The following is a 23,419-nucleotide window of genomic DNA, read 5'->3' as shown; positions in this document are numbered from 1 at the left end:
CTTTTATGTGTTTAGGTAAGTATTTTCTAGTTGAATCTTTTCCATAAATAAGCCTTTAGCATCGATTCCTGGTCTCATTTGGAAAAACTACAAGCATATTCATATACTGCAAAAACCTCCAATTAGAAAAGGCCTTGCAGGCTGGTAGTGCTGGGCCGGGCACCTAACGCGTTTGGGTGCGTGGGCCTGGGCCAGGCAAGAATGGGGCAGAGGGATGATGGGTCCTAGAGATTAATTCTAGTATCATCATTGCCATTGGTTCTAGATACTGACAAAGTTCCCATCTTTCTTTTGATTACACATGTAAACAAGTTCAGAATTTGATGAGAAGGTCTGGATCCTGCCATCAACATATGCTGAATTCTCAGATTTGAAGCAGGAAACAAGACATATGGCCCTTATTTGAATTTACTGAGGACTATGGGAAGGACACCCCCCCCGCCCCCCTGCTCAGCTGTATTCTACAATCAACTTTTGAAAAAGCCAGAAAAATCCTTCAGAAATATAGTTTGACTTGTGGCTCATGAGCCCATTTGGCTAGTACTTGGCATTAAAGAATATGTTTCAAAGTTGTCAAAGCATCTGCCATACTGGTGGATTTCAACAGTATTTCTTTCTCTTTTTCACATCAATTCTTATATAGGCAATGCTGCATATTAGGATGGCCTTCCATCGTGGCTAAAAGCAGAATAGCTGATAAAATACTGGACTTTCCCAACAATTTCATTTTTTGTCAAGTACAGGTAACCACTACATAAATGGTTCTGGACTTTGTAATGGACAAAATGGAAGGGTTGCTCGGTGAAGGGGAAGAAACCTGAAGAGGTGGTGGCAGAAAGGCCTCGCTAGACAGCACGCTTCAGAAAGTCCAAGAAAAAAGCCTGGACGTCTTCTCCGGAGCAGAAAAACCCAGAGGGGAGATCATGAGGGGTGATTTGGGGCAGGGGGCGGGGGTGGGGAATCCCAGCAATACATTCTGACTAGACAATCACAAACACACCTAAACACAAGTTTCTACCAGGAAACCTGAGTGGCTCTACAAGGACCTCATAAGAAATTCACACTATCCATCAAAGGGCATGAAAAGACGGTCCCAAACTCAGTGACAAATACTGACACGTAGAAGGGATTGCGAGCGTGACGAGGAAGCTCTGAGGCCCAGAAGACCACTGCTTAGGAAAATGCTGAAGGGAACAAAAGAGTAGGGGAAGCTCTAAATTTCCCTTAGTTCTAAATCTATAAGAACTTAAGTCCGTGGTTTTGCACAGGAGGTTGTAATGTCCAAAGATGACAGAGAAAAAGCCACTGTATTCCGTCGCTATGAGGCTCTTGCTTTCTCTTGTCAGGTCCAGTAAGGAAAGAACTGGAGAGTCCCTGAATGTCAGATTTAGAAAGGATACCCTTCACTGACTAACCCAATTCCCTCATTTCCAGGCCCCCAGGAGCCAAGGGATTTGCCCAAGCTGCACGGTCACACAGGCATGCTAATGCAGGTTGCCTGTTAGCCTACAAGTGCGTTTATGGACCACTGAGCACCACCTGCGATGAAATCAGAGCAGGGATAGCGGTAGATCAGTCATACCTGTGGTTGAAGAATGAAAAAGTGGACTGTGGAAGGAGCGCCTGGGTGGCTCAGTCGGTTAAATGTGTGACTTTAAAAAAAAATTTTTTTTTTGAGTCTTTATTTTTGAGAGAGAGAGACAGAGTGCAAGTAGGGGAGAGGCACAGAATATGAAGCAGGCTCCAGGCCCTGAGCTCTCAGCACAGAGCCCGATGCGGGGTTCGAACTCATGAAACGCAAGTTTATGATGACCTGAGCCGAAGTCGGATGCCCAGCTGACTGAGCCACCCAGGTGCCCCAAATGTCCGACTCTTGACTTCGGCTCCGATCATGATCTCATGGATCATGGGTTTGAGCCTTGCATTGGGCTCTCCCCTGACAGTGCGGAGCCTGCTTGGGATTCTTTCTCTCTGCCCCTCCTCCACTCACGCTCTCTCTCTGAATAAATTTAAAAACAAACAAACAAACAAACAAACAAAAAAACCACTGGCTACCAGATTGGGTGCTGATTGTCTGACAAAATTCTTAAGTGAACGATTCAACAGATTCTTCATCAGAATTTAGAGATTCTAGTTTTCCAATCCAGGGGCTTATTTTCCCTCAGCTGAATTAAAGAATGTTGGCATATTGAATACTTATGACTATATGCCTTCTATTAGTACAGTATAAAGCTTGGGATGAATTAATAGCCTTAATGAGCCATTTCTTTGCTTTTCTAGGTTTAAAGTATAATGCCATCTAGATTTATACATCTTTTAAAATTATAAAACACACACATACACACACACACACATACACACACTCACACACACACAAATGTCAACACATCTTGTGAGCCTGTTAGAAGCTGATGGAAATAGAGGCACCTGGGAGGCTCAGTCGGTTACACATCCAACTCTTGGTTTTGGCTCAGGTCATGATCTTACGGTTCGGGAGTTCGAGCTCCATGTTGGGCTCAGTGCTGCTGGTGTGGAGCCTGCTTGGAATTCTCTCTCTCTGCCCCTCCCCTGCGCTCTCTCTCAAATAAATTAAAAAAAAAATCTTAAAAAAAAGGTGACAGAAATAAAGAGGACTTGGCAGTAACCACTGATACTTCGTGTTAAACAGCATTCTGCTGATACTACAGTGAACTTTTTCAAATAGTACTACTGAAGCCTGACAAACAACAGTTGCTAAATTGTGTTTAATTTGCTTTAAATATTTCTTCCCTTCATAAAACAAAAAAGGCCATTATTGGGACTAGTGCCCCGGCATGGTGAATAATCAGAGATGATATAGTTTAGTGGAATTAAAAATGGAGTATGATGTGGCCAATGTGAAAGGAATGAGTCCCCGTTTAACGGAACCATTTGAAATGAACCCGTGTGGCCACTCACATCCCTTCCACGTTAGGCAGTGTTTCAAAATGCTTACTTTTACTCGCTGATTATGAAATGAACAATTCAGAGTTTGCAAATCATTTCTCCTGGTGGATGCTAACAACATGTTATAACATTCTACAGACAGAAATGCGTTTCATATTTGGCCAAAACCTTATACTGTCCAATCGGGTATGCATGATTGCGTTTGATTTTTTTTTTTTTTTTTTTGTGGCCACCTGTATGAGTTTCGGAGTTATTTCTGAAACCTTGGGAACTAATCTAATGCCAACATTGGGGCTTGCAATGCCTCAGAACAAGTTCTTTATAAAAGGAGTCCTATTAAGAAGGTACTGGAAATAAGGAAATCTCACTCTTGTATTATCATCATGCATTTTTTTAGTTTAACTTACATTCTGTGAGGCTTCTTGGAATTCTACAGCCGTGACAGATCATGTTTTTTTTTGGGTATTCATTTCAGTGTTTAGCAAATAAGGGAATGTTTTGACTTAGGTTGAATGCAAATTTTCATAGAGACAGCGTGAAGGGAAGGCCAAGATAGTGTCCTTGGTCTTTTGGGAGCCAGAGAATAACTGTGGGGGAAGAAGCTAAGTCACAGAGACTGTCCGAACCGAGTTAGGATCCAGCAGCATTTGTGCTCTTTCCAACCAATCACCCTCTGCAGCACGGCTCTGGTAAGAGCACATCTTTGCCACAGGGCCATGTCTAAGGGCCAGAGAGGAGCCAGGAGGGAGGATATTTGCTCAAGATCCATCTCAGCAAGGAGGCAAGAATCCCGGTGACTCGGCAAACACTCGGGCTCTCATTTCTCAGGGGAGGACTTCATGTACTGGCTTCTTTTACTTCCCGAGGATATTATTACCAAATAGCATTTTCTTCCTATAAAGCAGAGCTCTGTAAGATATCTGGCAAATAACCAACAGAGTAATTGCAGGTAGGGCTTTCTTAAAGTTGTGCAAGCTGACGGAGATCTCATCTGGTGGAAATTTGGGGCAGAGAACTCTGAAGACTGAAGTGAGCTCTAACGGGCCTCAGTAACAGTCGCACTTTTCCCTACCTGCATTGTGCTTTGCCAAGTATTTATCTTTGTACTGCTTCTTTTTCTTGCCGAACCAGGTACAGCTGGCCTGCTGCTCCTGTTTGGTTTTCTCCATGGCGATGCAAGCAACTCGCCTAGTGCACAGAGAGGAAAAAAAAAAAAACTACCGTAAAGTTTCAAGTTGATAAAAGAAAAATCATCCATTTGAAGACTTTATACAAACCTGCATGAACATACTGCTCACAAACTTAAAAAAATTTTTTTTAAATGTTTGCTTTTGAGAGAAAGAGAAAACAGAGGATCTGAAGAAGGCTCTGCACTGCCATCCCGATGTGGGGCTTGAACTCACGAACTGTGAGATCATGACCTGAACCAAAACTGGACACTTGACTAAGCCACTCAGGTGCCCCACTGCTCATAAACTTTTCAAGATAAAGGTTGCTTTTTGGCTTTCATAATTTCATAGACAGGCTTTAAAAACACAGGCTTGGGGCGCCTGGATGGCTCTGTTGGTTGGGTGTCCAGCTCTTGGTTTTGGCTCAGGTCATGATCTCAACAGTTAGTGAGATCAAGCCCCGCATCAGGCTCCTTGCTGAGTGTAGTCTGCTTGGGATTCTCTCCCTCCCTCTCTCTCTGCCCCTTTCCCGATGATATGTTCTCTCTCTTATAACCCCCCCCCCCCAAAAAACAGAGGTTTCTAATAAAATGACATCACATTCCTTGACCATACACTGATAACACAGATGAGCAACCTAAACACATGGCTGTGACATCCAGTGGAACGAGCATGGGCTATTGCATTGAGGCAGGTCTGGTTGGAATCTTGGCTCTATCGCTCATGACCTTTCATCAGTTTAGTGTCAGGTGCTTTCCTGGGAAATTTGCATGCATCAGCTCATTTAACCTAACAACACATGCAACTGCACCACCCCTTTACAGATGAGGGGATCAAAGGGCTAGGAAGTTACATGATTTGCCCCAGATCACACAGCTTAGTCAGTGGGAGAGTGAGGACAGTCTGGTACCAGAGCCCAGGCTCTCGAGCAGTGCATTCTATTGGCAAGTTTCTTAGCATCTTAGATGGCTATTGTAAAGGATTAGAACAAAAAATGTAAATAATGTCCCCAGCATAGTGGTAGGCACAGTAGATGCTTAATAGATGGTACTATTACTACATGGTGATTCTAGCCTAAAAAGAAAACACTAATTAAATCCACAGAATTACATTCAGAGGGCGCCTGGGTGGCCCAGTCAGGTAAGTGCCTGACTCTTGATTTTGGCTCAGGTCGTGATCTCACAGTTCATGGGCTTGAGCCCTTTGTTGGGCTCCATGCTGACAGTGCAGAGCCTGCTTGGGATTATCTCTTTCTACCCCTCCCCTGTCATACATGCTCTCTCTCTCAAAATAAAATAAGAATTATAATCACAATTTTAATTTTGTTCTTTGTAATTATAGTGTTCAGCACAAATGTTGTTAAAAAGTTGCTCTCTTAGGTTTAGTCTAAGCAAATATTTGCCCTTCAGGATATTGCCACAGGTGGTTTTGCTTAACGACTTTGCTTCTCGGCCAACCAGGGGTCCCTGAGTGAGCCACATATAAGAAGAATCTAGGAGTGCCTGGTTGGCTCAGTCAGTGGAGTGTGTGACTCTGGATCTTGGGGTTCTGAGTTTGGGGGTTGCAAGTTTGAGCCCCGTGTTGGGTGTAGAGATTTACTTAAAATCTCTCAAAAAAAAAAAAAATCACTAAAAAAAAAATCCAAAATCTCCCTCAGAATGACAAGTGATTTTCCAATGAGGTTGTACTGATTTACACTCCCACCAGCAGTGTGTGAGAGTTCCTATTGTTCTATCTACCTCCTTATCAACACTTGGTATTATCAGTATTTAACTTTAGCCACCACAGTGGGCAAGTAAGGCAATAATGCTTTGAGTGTGTATTTCTCTGATTATTGAGATTGAGCACTTTTTCCTGTGTTTATTGGGTATTGGATTTCCTCTTCTGTAAAGTGTGTCTTTTGACAATTTTTCTTTCCAGTTGTCTGTCTTTTTCTCATTGATTTGTAGGAATTCTTTATATGGTCTGGATATTACACCTCAGTTAGTTGTATGTGTTGCAGATACCTCCATCCATCTTGTGGCATGCCTATTTACTCTTCCTATGGTATCTTATGATGAACATAACTTAGATTTACTTTCGTCAAATTTAGCCAACTCTTCCTTTGTGAAAAGTATTTTGACCTTTCCTTGTCCCTGAAGATATTTTTCAATATTACCTTCTCAAAGGTTTATAGTTTTGTTTTTCATATTCTGGCCTTTAATACACTTGAGCTGATTTTTATGTATGGTATAAAATTAGGAGCCCGATTTCTTTCTGGTCTTTTTCCCTAATGGATACTCAAATGTTCCAGCATGACTTACAGAAAAAAAACTATCCATTCCTCACTAGTGACTATGTGTGGGAGTGTTTTTGGGATTCTCTTCAATTGGGTCCATTTGAGCATCTCTACGCCCTTACCTTATTATCTCAATGACTACAGTTTTATTGTAAGTGTTGGTATCAGATGGAGTAAGGTCTCTCTCCTTATTCTTCTAGAAGAGTATCTTGTTTATTCCTGATTATGTGCATTTCCGTGAACCTTTTAAAATTAGGTCGCCAATTTCAAAATGGTTGAGATTGCATGGAATCAATGAATCAATCTGGGAGGAATAGAAATCTTTACAAGACTGAATCTTCTAGTTCATGAACAAAGTATATCTCTCCATTTGTTTAAGAATTCTTTAATGTCTTGGGGTACCTGGGTGGCTCAGTCAGTTAAGTATCCGACTCATGGTTTCAGCTCAGGTCATGATTTCACGGTTCGCGGGTTTGAGCCCCACATCGGGATCTGTGTTGATGGCGTGGAGCTTCTTGGGATTCTATCTCTTCACCTCTCTGCCCCTTACTTGCTTGTGCTCACTCTCTCTCTCTCTCTCTCAAAATAAATTATCTTAAAAAAAAAGAATTCTTTAATGTTTAATGTCTCAATAAATGTTATAATTCATCTTGTGTCTTGAACATCTTTGTTAGATTTGTTTGTAGGTTGTTGATTTGGGGAAAAAAAAAAAAAAAGATAGGGGCACCTGGGTGGCTCAGTCAGTTAAGCATCCAACTTTACCTCATGGCTGATGAGTTCAAGCCCTGTGTCAGGCTCTGTGCTGACAGCTCAGAGCCTGGAGCCTGTTTCAGATTCTGTGTCTCCCTCCTCTCTGCCCCTCCCCTGCTCATGCTCTCTCTCTCAAAATAAATAAACATTAAAAAAATTTTGTAATTTAAAAAATTTTCAAATATACACAAGAGTAGAAAATAATGAACCCCAAATACCTACAACCCAGCTTTAACATTTATTAACTCCTGACTTGTTTTATTCACAACCTATCCACCCTAAGATTATTGTGAAACAAATCCAAGTTTATATCATTTCCTCCTTAAATTCCTTCTAAATCTACATGTCCCTTCTCTCCTTTTCTGTCTTGCAATTTACTTGTTCCAGAAACTGGTTGTTTGTCCTGTAGCTTCCAAGTCTGGATTTTTCGGATTTCATCCCTGCGGTGTCTTCACCAAGTCCCTCTCTCTTTTGCATTTCCTGCAAATAGGTAATTAGATCTAGAGGTCTGATCGAATTTAACTTCTGTTTTTTAGAAAGAATACTTCATAGTATTAAGGTGATGTAGGCCGTGTTATATACAGCATGTAAAAATTTATTTTCTCTTTGTTGCTGGTAAATAGAAATAAATTAATTTCTGTATACTGCTTTTATACCAACCATCTTGCTGACCTCGCATATTAATTCTCATGGTGTATCTACAGATTCCTTTGAATTTCTACACACAGAATCGTACTACCTGCAATACTTTTTTCCCCTTCTAATACTGTAGGTTTGCTGTAGGTTTATTGTAGATGCTCTCAATCAGGTTAAGGAAGTTTCCTTCAATTCACAGTTTGTGAGAGTTTTAATCATGAGTGGATGTTAAATTTTACCAAATGCTTTTTCTGCACCTACTGATATGACCATGTGGATTTTCTTTAGGCTGTTAATACGGTCAATCGGCTTAATTGGTTTTCAAATGTTGAACCAGCTGTGCATTCCCGAAGTATAGACTCCCCTGGGTCGAGATGTATTATACTTATTACTGTGTTGCCGGATTCAGTTTGCTAATATTGTGCTGAGGACTTGTATATCTATGTTCATGAGGGAGTCTTGCCTGTAGCTTTCTTGAGTCACCTTTTGTGAATTTTGGTACCAGGGTCATGCTGGCATCATGAAATGAGTTGGGAACTGTGCTTTCTTCTTGAAAAGACTGTCCTCCATGTCTCTTACTCTCTCTTGTTCCTTGAGGGTTTTATTTTTATTTATTTTTGGTTAGGAGAAGGACGTGTCTTTAAAAAATATATTTATTTTTGAGAGAGAGTGTGCACCCGAGTGGGGAGGGGGCAGAGAGAGAAAGAGGGAGAGAGAGCATCCCAAGCTGGCTCCATAGTATCAGCAAGGAGCCTGATGCGAGGCTTGACCTCATGAACCGCGAGATCATGACCTGAACCTACGTCAGACGCTTAAAGGACTGGGCCACCCAGGCGCCCTGGGAGAAGGACATTTATTGGGAAATACTGTGAACTCTCAGCAACAGCATTGAAGTCATTCTCTACGTATTACCTACGTGGCACACAGAGGAGGCTGAGGAAGCCTTCGCTCTGGGGGATCTGCCAGGACAAGCCGATATGTGCCATGGCCAGAGCTATAGCTTCTTTGAGGCACAGGATCTTTGAAAGCACAGACAGAACTGAGGAGTTTTTTTAGCGGATTAAAAGAGACAAGATCCTGACCCTATGAAGCTTATGTTACAGTGTATTGAGTATCTTATAATCAATGCTTTTAGGCTTAAAGAGTAAAAGTAAAAAGTTCTCAGTAAAAATTTCTGGTGTGGCTCTGTGTGAGTCAATGAGAGAATGAAACTGCTTATCACCAGCCACTCAGGAAATGAACGTTCTTTCCTTTAGCTCAGTAAGTGCAGGAAAACCATGTTAGGATTTAGGTCAACCTGGAGGGCAGTTTCAAACACACGCTTCACGTTTTATTGCTGACTTGGGTGAGGGTCTAGAAGGTAAGGGGAGGGATGATACATTCAGGGACTCAAAATATTTGTAAGGGCTTGGGTGATGTGACTTGTCAAGCAAGATAAATAAGGCAAGGCTTCTGGGTCCACAAACACCTGATCTCTCATCTACAGGATGTGAAAAAGGTCACTTGGCAGGAACACATGGGAACAGAGATTCTGGGTCTGGCTGATAGTGTTTCTCAAGGACGCTGCATGCGCACCGACGTTCTATCAATTCGTTCTTCCAGCAAGGGGCTCTGTTCTCTCTCTCTGCTGAGGAACGCCATCCTCTACCTCTAACATCCAACTCAGGCACCTATTGCCCAGTGGGCCTCGTCCTCACCATCCCTGCTAGGATCCCTTTCTCCCTCTACCGTTTTTGCAACTTCATGGAGTTTGTGTTTTTCATAATATGCCAAGCAAACTTAAAGTGTACAATTTCATCAGTTTTGACATATGCAGACAGCCCATGAAACCATTGTTACCACCCAGACCACAGACATGTTCATCTCCGGAACAGTCTCACGCCCCTCTGTAATCCTTCCCTCTCTCCTCTGGATCCCCAGGCAACCACCGTCACTACAGGTTAGTTTTGCATTTTCTGGAATTTTATATAAATAGAATCATACAGTATGGTTTCTCTCTTTTTCTTTGCCTGGATTTGAGTTTCATCCATATTGTTGTATCAATAGTTTGTTCCTTTTTTACTGCTTAATTGCATCCTGTTGTGTGGCTGTGCCATCCCTTGTTCGTCCATTTATCTGTTGATGAAAACTTGAAGACATTTTAGTCTTTCTGATAGGCGTGTGGCCACTGAGGTTTTGTTACTGCCCTTTTTCTTCTTGGAAGTTCCTTTTTAGTTCTTTTTCAAATTGCTGTGCCATTAAACAGTTTTCCTGGTCTCTGAAGATATTTTTCAAGTTTATTATTGATTTAAAAATATACGCACAGTTGTTTAAAAACCTTGTCTTCTGGGGCACCTGGGTGGCTCAGTGGGTTAAGCGTCTGGCTCTTGGTTTCAGCTCAGATCATGTTCTCACAGTTTGTGAGTTTGAGCCCCGTGTTGGGCTCTGCGCTGACAGTGCGGAGCCTGCTTGGGATTCTTGTTCTCTCACTCTCTCTCTCAAAAAAACTTAAAAAAAACCACCTTGTCTCCTAATTCCGATATGTAGCATCAGTTTGTGTTTGTGTCTGTCATTTCAGTAGTGTCTCCATTTGGTCTGTCAGGCAGGTCTGGTTTCTTTGTGTGCCTGTGGTTTGATTTTTTGTTTTTGACTTGTTGGTCACCACCCTTGTAAAAGTTTATGTGAGGATGAGGAAGAGCTCCAGGATGAGGCCTAGGATAAAATCTTCTCCTTCAGAGATTTTCTTCGTGTTTGTAACAGATATATGGAAGTAGCATTAGTAAGGAAGAAGTCTCAAATCACGTGTAAGGCCGGAATTCCCCCGGCGGACCCAGGCTGTGTGCACCTGGCTACAAAGCTATTTAGTGGCCACGAGTTTTTCAGGGGAACTTGGTTTTCCTTTTGTGTCTTTTGCTTTGCTCAGTAACAAGGTAACCTTGTCTAGAGTCCCCAGCTGTGTAAGGGCAGTAAAGGCACACTTATCTGTCTGTTCCTAACCTGAGGGCATAGCCTCTGTAGTCCTAACAACGGGGTCCCCTGACAGAGTCCCCTACTTTTACAGGCCTTAGGTCTTAGCCTTGTTTCTCTGGCAGAATTTTCAGTAATGGATGTGTCCTGTTGGCAAAATGGGCCCAATTGGTGCTCTAATTTTTATCACTCCAATTAATGGCTTTCATACAAATACTGGTCACTGAGTTCTCCAGGACCTTTTGTGGCTACTTACTGCTTTTAAGGTAATTTTCAGAAACATGTTTTCTGCAGCCCTTTTCATTTTTTTTCAATAGGAGGACTGATTCAAATAACCTAGTCCCCCTCCCAGGAAGCAGGGAGCAAATGTGCTTTTCCCACTACCATTTCTCAGAAGTCCTACAGAGGACTCAGAGCTCTGGGTATCAGGGAAACAGGATTTCTACAGATGATCTGACCAGGGAGAGGAGGTCTAGAATCTACAGAATTCTTGTCAACAAATGCTCATGATATATGGCAGCATTCGAGAAAACATTTTGTGGGGCGCCTGGGTGGCTCAGTTGGTTAAGCGTCTGACTCTTAATTTTGGCTCAGGTCATGATCCCCCAGTTCGTGAGTTTGAGCCCCAAGTTGGACTCTGTGCTGGCAGCTCGGAGCCTGCTTGGGATCCTCTGTCTCCCTCTCTCCTGCCTCTCCCCTGCTCGTGTGCGCTCTCTCTCTCTGTCAAAATAAATAAACTTAAAAAAAAGAACACATTTTATAAAACGTAAATATCACTAATCACATAACAACACCACCATCAAAGTGGCTTAGAAATCACTTTCATCCTGCTAATGCTTAAGCTGTTTCTTCAAGATCTGACAGACAGGCAGTGCCAGATGGAAAGCTGCTACTTCCTCTACCCGGGCCTACGAGTCCTTGTGTAAAATGACGGCATCTGAAGTTCTTATCAGCTCTGACATTCTAAACGAGAGAATATTTCTGGAGCACAGGATAGCTGGCAGAGGCAATCGCGAAAAGGAAATTCACTGAGGAATTCCTTTAACTCGTGAGAAAAACGGGTGAGAAAACAATGATCAATGTCTGTGGACTCAATGCCCCTGGTTTCTTTTAGCCAGGTTCAAGTATTTTGGGATGAACTTGCCCCCACGGCAAAAGGTTGCTGTATTTCTGGTCGCATGAAACAAAAGTCAGATATGAAGTCATCTGGTCACTAGATTTCTCCTATGTTGCCAAAGTTCTGACAAAGGTAAAATCTCCAGTGTCGTTCAAACCAGAGTTCAAGTAAGCAAATTGCAACAACAGCAGAAATAGATTTTGCCAAAATATATAGTAATTCGTGGCTTCTTTGCTGTCAGTTAAAGATGGTGTTGAAAAGATGTCTCACCTTAACCTGTTTTCACAGCTTAAACTTCCTCACAAAATGTGTTTTTTTAGAGATGTGGCGAAGTAAAGAATGAAGTTTTTTTCAAAGGAAGCTGCCTTTTTCTCCTAACAGTGTAACCCATTTTACCTTGAAATACCCTGAGCGGCACTGAATCGTGGCCTTTGAGTTTTTTGCTAGTGGGGGACTGGAATGAGCGAGCATGCGGAGGGGTGAGGAGAGGGTTTGTTTTAAAACAAAACCCAAAATACAGATCTGAAAGGATGCAAGCAGCATGTGGGAGGTGGGGGGCTCTGCTAAGGGACCACGATGTGACCAGGACCTGTGTGACCCGAGGCTAGCTGTCGCAACCTCCTTCTAGACCTGCCTCTCCTTTTGTGTAAAACAAAGACCTGGCTCTGTAAGTAGGAACTGACTAGATGCTGAGGACTTAGAATTCTTGGATGACTGGGGCATCTGGGTGGCATTGGGCGTCTGACTTCGGCTCAGATCATGATCTTACAGCTGGGGAGTTCAAGCCCCACGTCAGGCTCTGTGCTGACAGTGTAGAGCCTGGAGCCCGTTTTGGATTCTGCGTCTCCCTCTCTCTCTCCCCTCCCCTGAGCATGCTCTCTCTCAAAAATAAATAAACATTAAAAAATGTATAGAATTATTGGATGAGTAACCTGAGTTCTGTTTGGCTAGCAGAGCAAACAGGTTTGACCTGATAAAACACTGTAAAGTTGAAAAGTGGACGTCGGGGCTCTGTTTTTATTATATAACCAAACCAAACCAAACCAAACCAAACCAAACCAAACCAAAACCACAAAAACATACCATTCCTGAAGTTCAGGAGAAGGAATGAGACCTGCGGTTCCATTTTTGGAGTTTTCCAGTTTACCCTGCCACCAGTTGTGATCATCCTTACTAATAATCTGGATAATGTCGCCAACTCTGAATCGAATGCCAGCTTCTTTGCAGGGGATGAGGTCATCCTTGGCTGGATCATATTCAAATTGTGCTCTTACATAGATCTATAAAACAGGAGTTTGTAAGAGAGGCTGCCATGGTGACATGGGAGCAAACAGCTCTAACCTAATAACCACACACCAACACTTACAATACAAACAGGACATTAGATGGTGAAGCCAAATGATGCATGGAAAATAGGACACAAAACTGCTACCACTAGAGACAATGTACTACCTTGGATGTGTGCAGGTTCAAGTCTTGGTGGTTATTTGTTTGGAGGGAGCACTTAAGATACTTTTTTAATAAAAATGAAGACTTAATTTCCGTGTCTACTGTAACAGAATAGGCCTATAATTATAGACAAGTACGCTTACCATTTTTAAATCTGCATATATTTAGCTCATGTGGGGGGCAAGTTGTCATGATCACGTGGCAGCCTTTACGCCACATGCCACAGACACAAGCATTCAGGGTGGGTTCTAACCCGGAAGCAGCACGTGATACAAAGCTAGCAAGCGCTCTGTAAAACATGCCGAGCGGTGTGACAGCTGGGGGCGTGTCCACACACTGCTGACAGACTTAAGTGTAATTGAAACCATTTTTAAAGCACTTAAAACACAGTGTTATTAACTTTTTCAGAAGGATTGGGGCCTTGTATTTTACTCGTCTTAGAGAAGAAAAAGGACTTTGAATCCTGGCTTTGCCGCTTGAAGTCAGCAGAGCTGCACACTCTGCATAATTCAAGGCTCTGGTTTCAGGATGTGTAAATATAACTAGTAAATATTATACAAGGAAACAGATTAGCACATGAGGGGTTACATGGCAGCGTTTTATGAATTATTGGTATTTCTAAAATGCTTTAAAATGTGGTGCTACGTATCTAATGCGGTCTTAGGAATAAACTGGGGGGGAATTCTATCAGGTGCTAATTTTATGCAGAATTTAATGCCCAATCAGGTTATTTTTTTTTTAACACCAAATTCCAAGAAGATTTCCAGAAAAATTCTCTCTCGAAGTTAAATTTGAATATTCATGTTTAAGTCACTGTAAAACCAACCTGAAGGCTTTGGAACTGTTGTGTGATTACTGTTGCTCAAGTTTTCTTTTCAGAAAGCAGGCCTATTAAATTGCCCGGTCTCTGCACTGGCACCCGAGAGCTGTATTCCTGAAGGGCTGGCAAACCGAGCTGCCGGCTCGCTTACGTAGCACTTCCCCATGTGGACCAACAGAGGCATATTGGGATGGAAAGCCAGGACGCTTACGTCCTCGTTTTGCATTGTATGTGGCTTTTAGAAATACACATGCAAATACAGATTTAGAAAAGGTTTCTGGGAATTTCAGAGAATTCCCGCTTGAGCATGTTTTTCAGCAGGTATGCATCAGTTACTCTCAGAATTCTACGAGTTTGGCGACCTTTAAGTCTTTTTTTTCCCCCACTCCAGAGGCAGGTCCAAAAGACCCCCCAAGGCTGAATTCTTAGCCACTGACACAAATTTATCAGGTTGAAATTACAATAACTGTCACAGCTACAAAGAGGTGAGGAAAAAATCTTTATAGAAAATTAGTCATATGTAATGTGTTAAAATGAAATGGTACAAGCTCTCAATGCTTAAATGTTATGGTCCAAAATGCAGACATTATGGGATGGAAAGGGTTAATAAAGGATTGGCTATTAGCAGCTTGGTTTAGAGAAATTTCTATAGAGGATATCTATTCACCTGTCGTCCTTTTGGTTGGGTAGTTGATGGCAAGTCCTGTAGAATAAAGCCAACCCAGGAGAAAAATTTTCATTTACTTTTCAAGAGTACAAGGTAGTTTGTGTGTTCTGCTACAATATGGTTAAAAAAAATGAGCTAGATTTCAGTTGTCAAGAGATCATATACATTATTCCATTTCTCAGAAATGTTGAGTTATCAAAAAAATCAAACCCAGGCCATTTAGCAGCAAGCTGAAGAAAGCAGGTAAGTTTAAGCAAGAGAGAAAATGTGTTCTTAAGAAACAACTCAGCATCTTCAACACAAAAGCCACTGCGAGTGAAATAGCCCTATTAAAAACAAAAACAAAACCCCAAACTAAAAAAGAGCTGATGCCCTTTTTTACTTAGTCACTGCAATCAGTAAGATTTTGAAAAATTCCATGGCTATATGGATTTTCACCATCTTAAAAGTATTACATGTAAACTGTTATAAATGAATTCCTTTGGTAGCCTATTTTGAAGTTAAAAATAAAGGTCATAGGAAATTTTCTCCCATAATTTCTCTTACTGACATCATTCCATTTAAGAAGATCTCTAAATCATTTAAAATTTTATCTGATTAAAAACAGTTGATGTGTTTTTAAAGGGCACGTTAATAGGAAAGAGGCGATACTGCTGCATTTGTAAAACTCTCCATAAATTTCAACAGCAATATCAGCAACTTAAAGATTTTGTTACCCCGAAATATCACATACTTGCACCTTAAGTGCTTCCGTTTAAGTAAATGAAAAACCATTCTTTTCATATTCCAAAATGAATCGGTCTGAAAAAATGGTAAAATTCCAAGTTCAAGTCAAAAGATCAAGTACTTTGTGTTAAAGATGTGATAACAGCGTGGCTTAAGTGCAGTTTGAAGCCAGTTCCTTTTGCTTTTCATATCCAGGCAAGGCTTATAATTCACAAAAATATGTGCACGTACCACAATAACAGAGGGCACACCAATTCATAACGTAGATAGCGGAAACTAAAACATGTTGCTGATATCACTCAGAATAGACAACTACAAAGCCCGAGAATACCCACATGCCTACTCTGCAAAATCCTTAACATTTCTTCATCTTTCTCCAATTAAAAAAAACATTTAGAAATTTCAACAAATTGCCACTTGTATCCTTTGCGTAAGTCCGAGCAAAGTCATAAATGCTGGGGGGTGGAGGGGGCACAGAAATATTTTGAGAATGACCAAGGCAGTCTTGAGCTCCAGTTCTTCAAATTTAACTAGTGAAAGGGATTTTTTTTTTCCACGAGAAGAAAATGTGGAAAAGGCTTTCCAAGGGTAAACTGCATTGTAGCTGTAGTAGCCTTGTATATTGGCAGAAGACAGTATTTCCACTGAACACATGTAGCTAGAACACTCAAGGCAGGTGGCACCAACAAAATTGTCACACTTTGCTGTGTGGAGCTAGAGTTCTTACCGAAACAGAATTGTTAGTGCTGCTATGACCATTAGCTGGGGACTGTCTGGAAGTGGAGGGGGAATCTCTCTGAAATAAGACACAAGGTTCATTAACACAGAACACCAGCACAGAAACAGAGATATTCACATCAACAGTTACAACCACAGTCTGACAACCGTTTCCTCTGAGGTTTTAGCTGCAAAGGTGCTATGCTGACTTACGTGCATCGTTTCACGGAAGTATGACAAAAGTTTTGTAGTCTGAAGATTCACATATTGTAAGTGACGGCCACGTCCTTTATTAAGAATTTCTTTCCTGTCTCCAACATTCTACACAACCTTGGCTTACTTTAAAGTGAGACCCAGAAGAGTGAATTGATATTAACATCCTATCAGGTACTGGAACGTGACAAATATCACTAGAAACTTATTGTGCTCAAGATCCCAACTGCCTAATTTTTGTTGAAAATTAGGCTTGGAAAGTATTTAGTAGTTCTTAGGTACCTCGGTGTCAAAATTTACCGAATGACTCATTTGAAGTGAAACAAATCTAAAAATAGAAAAAAAAACCCCAAAAACGAAAAGACTTCTCATGTCATAATCACCTTGGAGTCTTTCTAGGGCAGATATTACTAATAAGGGTAAAAGATAGACATACACCAGAGAAGAAACCTTTATTCTTTAGATTATTTTAGCAGATTGATTAAAACCCTGAGCCTCTATAATATTATATGTCTGGCAAAGGTCCCAGGAGGCACAGCCACTCTCCCTAGCCCCATCGTCCTCAGTCACAATCTCTATACTCTGTGGCACACTCACAATCCTTTCTGGGCTCCATTCCCGTATTTTCCAAATCAGCTTTAAGGATAACGAGGAGAGGAAGGAATTATGTATTTTAACATTTTTGCTTTAGTAGACTTCTTTGAAAACTCTGAGATGGAAGCGTCTGCTGAAAAGACATTTGTTTTTTCTTGAAGATATAAGGAAAGTTTCTGGAACTTGTTTGAATACTGGGCTCCCTTAGATGAGGATTCTCAAATGTTCGTGAGCAGACTGATTTCTAGGTGCCACCCCCAGAGACTTAAGTCAGTAGGACCAGGGTGAGGGCAGAGGTCTCCTCTTTTGCCAAGGAGGGTATGATGACGCAGGGGGCCAGAGAGCCCTTCTTTGGGAAGTACTGTCCTAGCTGGGAAGAGTCCAGCCACAGGTTTGAGTTCTGCCAGAGCACAGGAGGGTCAAACAGGTTGGGGGTAGGGCTAGGAGGGGAATATCATTTTTTCTACTATTCAGAGGTAAAGAAGATAAAGAGGAGGGGGCGCTCTTCTTACTCAAGCGTAGAATTTACACATGTAATACTGGTCTCATCCTAAAACCAGCTCAACCACTTAAAAAACACAAGAGAAACTTATGTTATATTAATAACTAACAATATCCTCTGGTTAGTTAACTGAAAAGACCAAAAAAAAAAAAAATCAATCGTATTTACTAAATTTCTTCAACGACGAGAAACGGTATGAAGACCACCTGCGAGTTTTAGAATATTAAAAGCTGCACATGAAAAATGTGTGTGACATTCTCTCCTTCCCAGCAAGTTTTGTGTTCTAGGTAACCAATTTCAAAACCACGAATCCTGGAGCAGAAGTTCTGTATTTTCTTTTGAGGTATAGTGTTAATTGAAGTTCCATAAAAAGCCACCAAGAGGAGCTCAAAACCTGATGTAACAGAAACCCCAACTGTCATGGCTCACTAAAATATACTGGCCAAACTACAAATTCTTAGACATATCTTCAATAGGTTGAGAGAAAAAACATGAAGCCTCTGCGTTTGCTTGTGAAATTTACAGCATTGCTAAGAGCCTGGAAGAAGCCTTATAATTCCTTCCTCAGCTTCTCCTGAGGTCAAATTCAATTTTCTAGAGGAGTTCCAGTAAGTTACTTGTCAGTCCTAAAAAATTCACTGTGGGAAATGTGTACGCACATTGATGCACACCTGCTTGGAAGATGCACACGGAAGAACAAACTTAAGAAAATAATACTCTAGGCTGTGTGTAATGACCGAAGGATGATCCCCTTCATGCCAATTTGTGTTTCCAATTATGAAAAAGATCGCTTTTGGAATCTCATGTAATAAGCAACAGAAAACTGAATAACACAGCTTGGAAAAGCTACAGTTTCTATAGGATACACCTACTGTAAGAAAGAAACCGGGGGGCTGTATTACTCTATAAAACTTACTTGCTTGTGCATTGCACAATATTCCACGTTTAAACGATTGCACAGAAGGTTGCAAAAGCCTATATTCCCTCTAATAAAGCCAATTACCAATTCGTCACGGACCTAACACCCATCTAGGGACTTGTCACAATTTTTGAGCACCTTGATCTTAACAGAAATAGATCACTTCTCAGATTCTTTGAAAGAAGAACTATCTGTGTGATTTCTTAATAAGGGAAGTGAATGTACTTCCTGGAAATATTATCACAATTATCTCTATTTTTTTTCCTCAGAGACTCCATTTGTTCTTATTAAGCCTCATGGCATTATTTGTGGCTCGTCTCTATTTTGCTCCGGTTCCAGCCTGCAGAAAGTTCCAGCCTGCTGAGGAGTTCCCCGTGGAAGCAGGGCTGAGTAGGTGAATGGAACCTACTCTGTTCCGTTATCTTTGTTGTAAAATTGGTGTGCAGTGATCAACAGCACAGGCAGAAACAATTTCCCAGAAAGCCAAAACATTCAGCCATCAGCAGACAGTTAGTTAAGAACCCAGAGGAGACAGGGGTGTGTGTGTGTGGGGTGGGGTTGCGCCAGAGCCATTACCTCACAGGACGATGACTGAGTGCGGTAACTTGGCACGATCTTGAAGGTGATACTCCCCCGCATTTCCCGCTGGAGGAAGAATAAAGGAGAGCTCTCTTAACAAACAAATGTCGCACATAAAGACAAGTGAGAAACCACTCGACTTGTGTGGGGGTAATTAACGCAAGTCAGCTGAACACGCATGGGCCTAGCATGAAATCAAAATCGAGTTATAAGGTAGGGACCGCTCACAGGAATAGAAATTGTTCTTGGGAGACACCCCTGCAAAGTCAAGGCTGGCTGCCTTGTTCATGCAGGAGTGGTGGAAACAGACCTCAGGTAGTTACCTTATTATAGTCGCAAAGATGAGAAACCTCTAAGAGCCTTTCAAAAGTGAACATCAATCGAGCCAGTCAAGAGAATAAGTAACTACATGAAAATGGTATTTGGTCTGCTACATTATGATGGTGCTCCATTACGCTTGCTGCTTCTTTTAAATATTTGGCCTTATTGTTTCTACTAGGGTGAGTCAGGGTGCTTCTAATAGATATTCATAGCATGGGGGGCTGCTACAATTGGGGTAGGAGGATGGTCCAGGACATCCGCCTCCGCTCAGCAGGACAATGAATGTAGGCCAGGGACTGTCATTCTGCTTTTGGATATGTACGGTCAAAAAGAGCCTGGTCTACTAGGTCTTTCCTTCCCTCTGTGCCGTAGAGAAATCTAATACAGCTGGCTATGACTCAGCTAAACAGGAACAAGGTTTCTGACATTGCTAATGTCAGCAGGATTGAGGTCAGTGAGAAACTAGTTCACAGATATGCACAAGTTACTTGTCAGTCCTAAAAAATTCACTGTGGGAAACATGTACTGCATATGGACGCACACCTGCTTGGAAGATGCACACGGGAGAACACGCTTCAAAAAATAATACTCTAGCTGCGTGTGTAACGACCCAAGGATGATCCCCTTCATGCCAGGAAACTGGCAAGGTTATCTTTACGCATCTGCTACATAAGAAACAGGAGATCAAGGATGAAAGGAGAGTGTTGCAGCCCACGTTGCCAGACGGGCAAGGTGTTTCCAAACTCTGGGGCATGCAAACATTTCCCCAGTTGTCTATTTCTTTTCTTTTCTTTTTTTTAAAAGTAGGCTCCACGCCCAGTGTGGAGCCCAATGCAGGGCCTGAGCTCATGACCCTGAGATCAAGATCTGAGGTGAGATCAAGAGTCGAACGCTCAACTGACTGAGCCACCCAGGCGCCCCCCTCCTGCCCCTGCGCTGTTGCCAATTCTTACGAATGTTGTAGAAATTCAAATCACACAAGCGATAGTATCAAAAATACTCTGATTACAAAAGAATACTCCTTATCTGTGCGTTAAAAAACAAGCCAACAAACTGAAAGTCAAGCTTGGAAAAAGACAAAGAAACTTTCATTTACTCACAAGCATTTTTTGCAGCTGTTCGACTGTTTGGTTAGCCACACTGATGCCATTAATCTCTCGAATTTCATCACCAACGTGAAGTGTACCTAAAGAGAGGACACGAGACATGAAATTATATATATATAACACACACACACCCCTTATATATTTTATTTATAATATATATTATATTAACAACAAAACCCAAAGGTAGCAATGTAAGTAATTTAAAAAATTAAGCTAAATATTGAAGGCCAACATTCAGAAACAGGTACAACTGTGGCTCATGTAGTGAACTCACCAAGACAGGTACATTTACTTACAGAGGACATACTTTTGAAAGATGGCAGTGGAAACCTGCTCATTTGTCTGAGAGAGGCAGTGTGTACAGTCAGTTAAAATGACAGCTTCTAGATGTAGCCTGCCAGGGTGCAAATCCCAGCTATATCACTTACTAGATTTAGGACCTTGGGTAGGTCATCAAAACTTTCCATGTCTTGGTTTTCACATTTACAAAATGGAGATGAAAATAGTACCTATTTCATATGATTCTTTGAGGATTAAATTAGTTTAATATATGTAGGAGGATTAGAAATGTTCTTGGCACATGGTAAGTACCATTTAAGTGTCTGTTATTATTTTCTACCATTATTTTATCTACCAAATATGATACAGAGAATTGTGATAATACCTGTATAATGCTAAATTTATGGTAGACAAAACATAGTCCTTTTATAATAATTTGGTAGGCATTTCAGGGACCTGTCTTAAATTGGAAAAAGTGACCAAGAACCAATGCTTAGAGAGTTATGGAAAATTTTACTTCCTTATTTATAAATTGTGCACATGTTTACATGCTGACCTGACTTCGTGACAAAAAGCTCACAGTGTCTTTTAGAGGTACATACTAATATGTCCAGAAAGAAAATAAGATGCCTTTATTTGCTTCAAAATACTCCAGGAGAGCGGACAGTAGGGCAAGTATGGATGAAACCAGTGTGGCCATGAATTACCAGTAATTCCAGTGGGTTATGGGCACACGGGTGATCGCTGCACTATACTTTCTGCTTTTCTCTACCTGAACTCACTGCACTATTCTCGCTACTCATGTTTGAAAATTAACATAATAAAACAAAAATTTGGGGACTTTTGTTTCCAATATGGCACACGAAGAATTGCTCACAATTATACCTCACCTAGGGTACACCTCTTCAAGTGCTACTGGTCTCACAACAGGAGTACACATTCCCAAGAGCACTTCCTACTTCCATCCCCACCATCAGCTCCGCACAGAAACCTGTGAGCTGGATCAGAGTGGTAGCAAACTAAGGGTGGAATGAAATAGCTGAAAGGGTGAATGCCACAGTAGCAATGCCTGCTGGCTGGATTCTGAGACTTGGACCAACAGCAAGTTAGAGAGGCTGAGCCTAGGAATCTGTTGGGAGGCAAGACTCAGGTCAGTGGCACTCCATGGTAACTTGTAGAAGAGGGAACAGACTCTCTCTGGAAGAAAGTATTCCCAGTTTAGGCCCACAGGACATCCACTAATTGGAACAAACAATGAGCTCACAATCCAAGATCACCAAACAGACAATAAGGCAAACTACTATGTGAGTTATCAGAAACAGAAAAAACAGATTTATTACAGTTTAAAAAAAATTTATTTTTGAGAAAGATATAAAGAGTAAGCAGGGGAGGGGCAGAGAGAGAAGGAGACAGAATTCCAAGCAGCTCCACTCTGTCAGCACAGAGTCTGATGTGGGGCTTGAACCCATGAACATGGCCTGAGCTGAAATCAAGAGTCGGACACTTAACTAACTGAGCCACCCAGATGTCCCCAGAGAAAAGAGATTTAAATCATCAAGGAGAGCAGATACTGGAATGATCAGATACAGAATGTAAAATGGCTATACATTAATAAAACTAGGAACAAATGACTAGTACTTCTAGAAAAGAAAAATATACTGGTGATATAAACCAATGAATGGATGAGTTGAGCAGGAATTCAGACATGGCTGCAGAGAGTTTCAGTGAACTGGAAGAAATAACCAAATAAGGTACCTAAAATGCAAGTCAGAGAAATAAGGAGATACAGAAAATAGGAAAGAAGAAATGAAGAATATAGGAAAAGAGATTAAAAAATATGGAGGGAATGTCTAACACATGTCCAGTGGAGTTCAGAAGGAGAGAATATGGAGAATGTAGAAAAGGCAATATTTGAAGAAATAATGGCTGCAAACTTTCCTGAACTGATGAAAATATGATTAGACAGATCTGGGAAGAATAATGTATGCCAAACAAGATAAATAAAAGAAATCCATGCTGATGGGAGTGAAACTATAGAACATCTCAAGACAAAGACCTTAAAACACCAGAGAGAAAGCAAGGACAATCCTAGTGACATCAGACTTTCCGGTGTCAAACAATGGATGCCAAAATACAACAGAATGGTAACCATCAACCTAAAATTGTGCTCTCAACAAAAGTAATTTTCAAAATTGAGGCTGAAATAAAATATTTACAGATAAATACCACCTGAGGGAGTTTATCAACAGAAGACTGGCAGTAAAGGGACTTCTAAGGATATACTTTAAAAAATTTTTTTGTAAATCTTTTTTAAAAAATTAGTAATTTATTTATTTTTAACTTACATCTAGGTTAGTTAGCATACGGTGCAACAGTGATTTCAGGAGTAGATTCCTTAATGCCTCTCACCCATTTAGCACCCCCCCCCACCCCCTCCAGCAACCCTCTGTTTGTTCTCCATATTTAAGATTCTCTCATGTTTTGTCCCTCTCCCTGTTTTTATAATATTTTTGCTTCCCTTCCTCTAAGGATGTACTTTAGGAAGAAGGAAAATACCCCCTAAAGATGCTCTGAGGTTTAAGAAGGAATGGTGAGTTTACACCTGAAACTAATATAACACTGCATGTTAAGTATGCTGGAAACAAAATAAAAAGAAATAGAAGGAATGGTGAGTAAATAAAATTATAAATATTTATGTAAATCCAA

At 41.2% G+C, this 23,419-nt stretch overlaps 1 protein-coding gene across 4 annotated transcripts in view; it reads right to left on the bottom strand.

The window, feature by feature from the left end:
• The window catches only part of CASK (calcium/calmodulin dependent serine protein kinase), a 363,023-nt gene that overhangs the window by 17,058 nt on the left and 322,546 nt on the right, over positions 1 to 23,419 (bottom strand). Inside the window, exons 16-21 of one of the 4 annotated variants that reach the window (XM_039255996.1) lie at positions 20,429 to 20,514; positions 19,005 to 19,073; positions 16,211 to 16,279; positions 14,758 to 14,793; positions 12,905 to 13,101; positions 3,998 to 4,113 (exon numbers count right to left, since the gene is read on the bottom strand). In XM_039255996.1, coding sequence (XP_039111927.1) covers positions 3,998 to 4,113; positions 12,905 to 13,101; positions 14,758 to 14,793; positions 16,211 to 16,279; positions 19,005 to 19,073; positions 20,429 to 20,514 — 573 coding nt within the window. The remainder of the gene's footprint in view (positions 1 to 3,997; positions 4,114 to 12,904; positions 13,102 to 14,757; positions 14,794 to 16,210; positions 16,280 to 19,004; positions 19,074 to 20,428; positions 20,515 to 23,419) is intronic. The other 3 variants (XM_039256003.1, XM_039256010.1, XM_039256019.1) reach the window with 3 other exon arrangements.

The sequence above is a fragment of the Hyaena hyaena genome, unplaced genomic scaffold (assembly GCF_003009895.1).
Source record: "Hyaena hyaena isolate Hyena2069 unplaced genomic scaffold, ASM300989v1 scaffold_12, whole genome shotgun sequence".
Taxonomy (NCBI): Eukaryota; Metazoa; Chordata; class Mammalia; order Carnivora; family Hyaenidae; genus Hyaena; species Hyaena hyaena.
The sequence above is the reverse complement of the archived record's forward strand: the minus strand, read 5'-3'. Positions and strand labels throughout refer to the sequence as shown.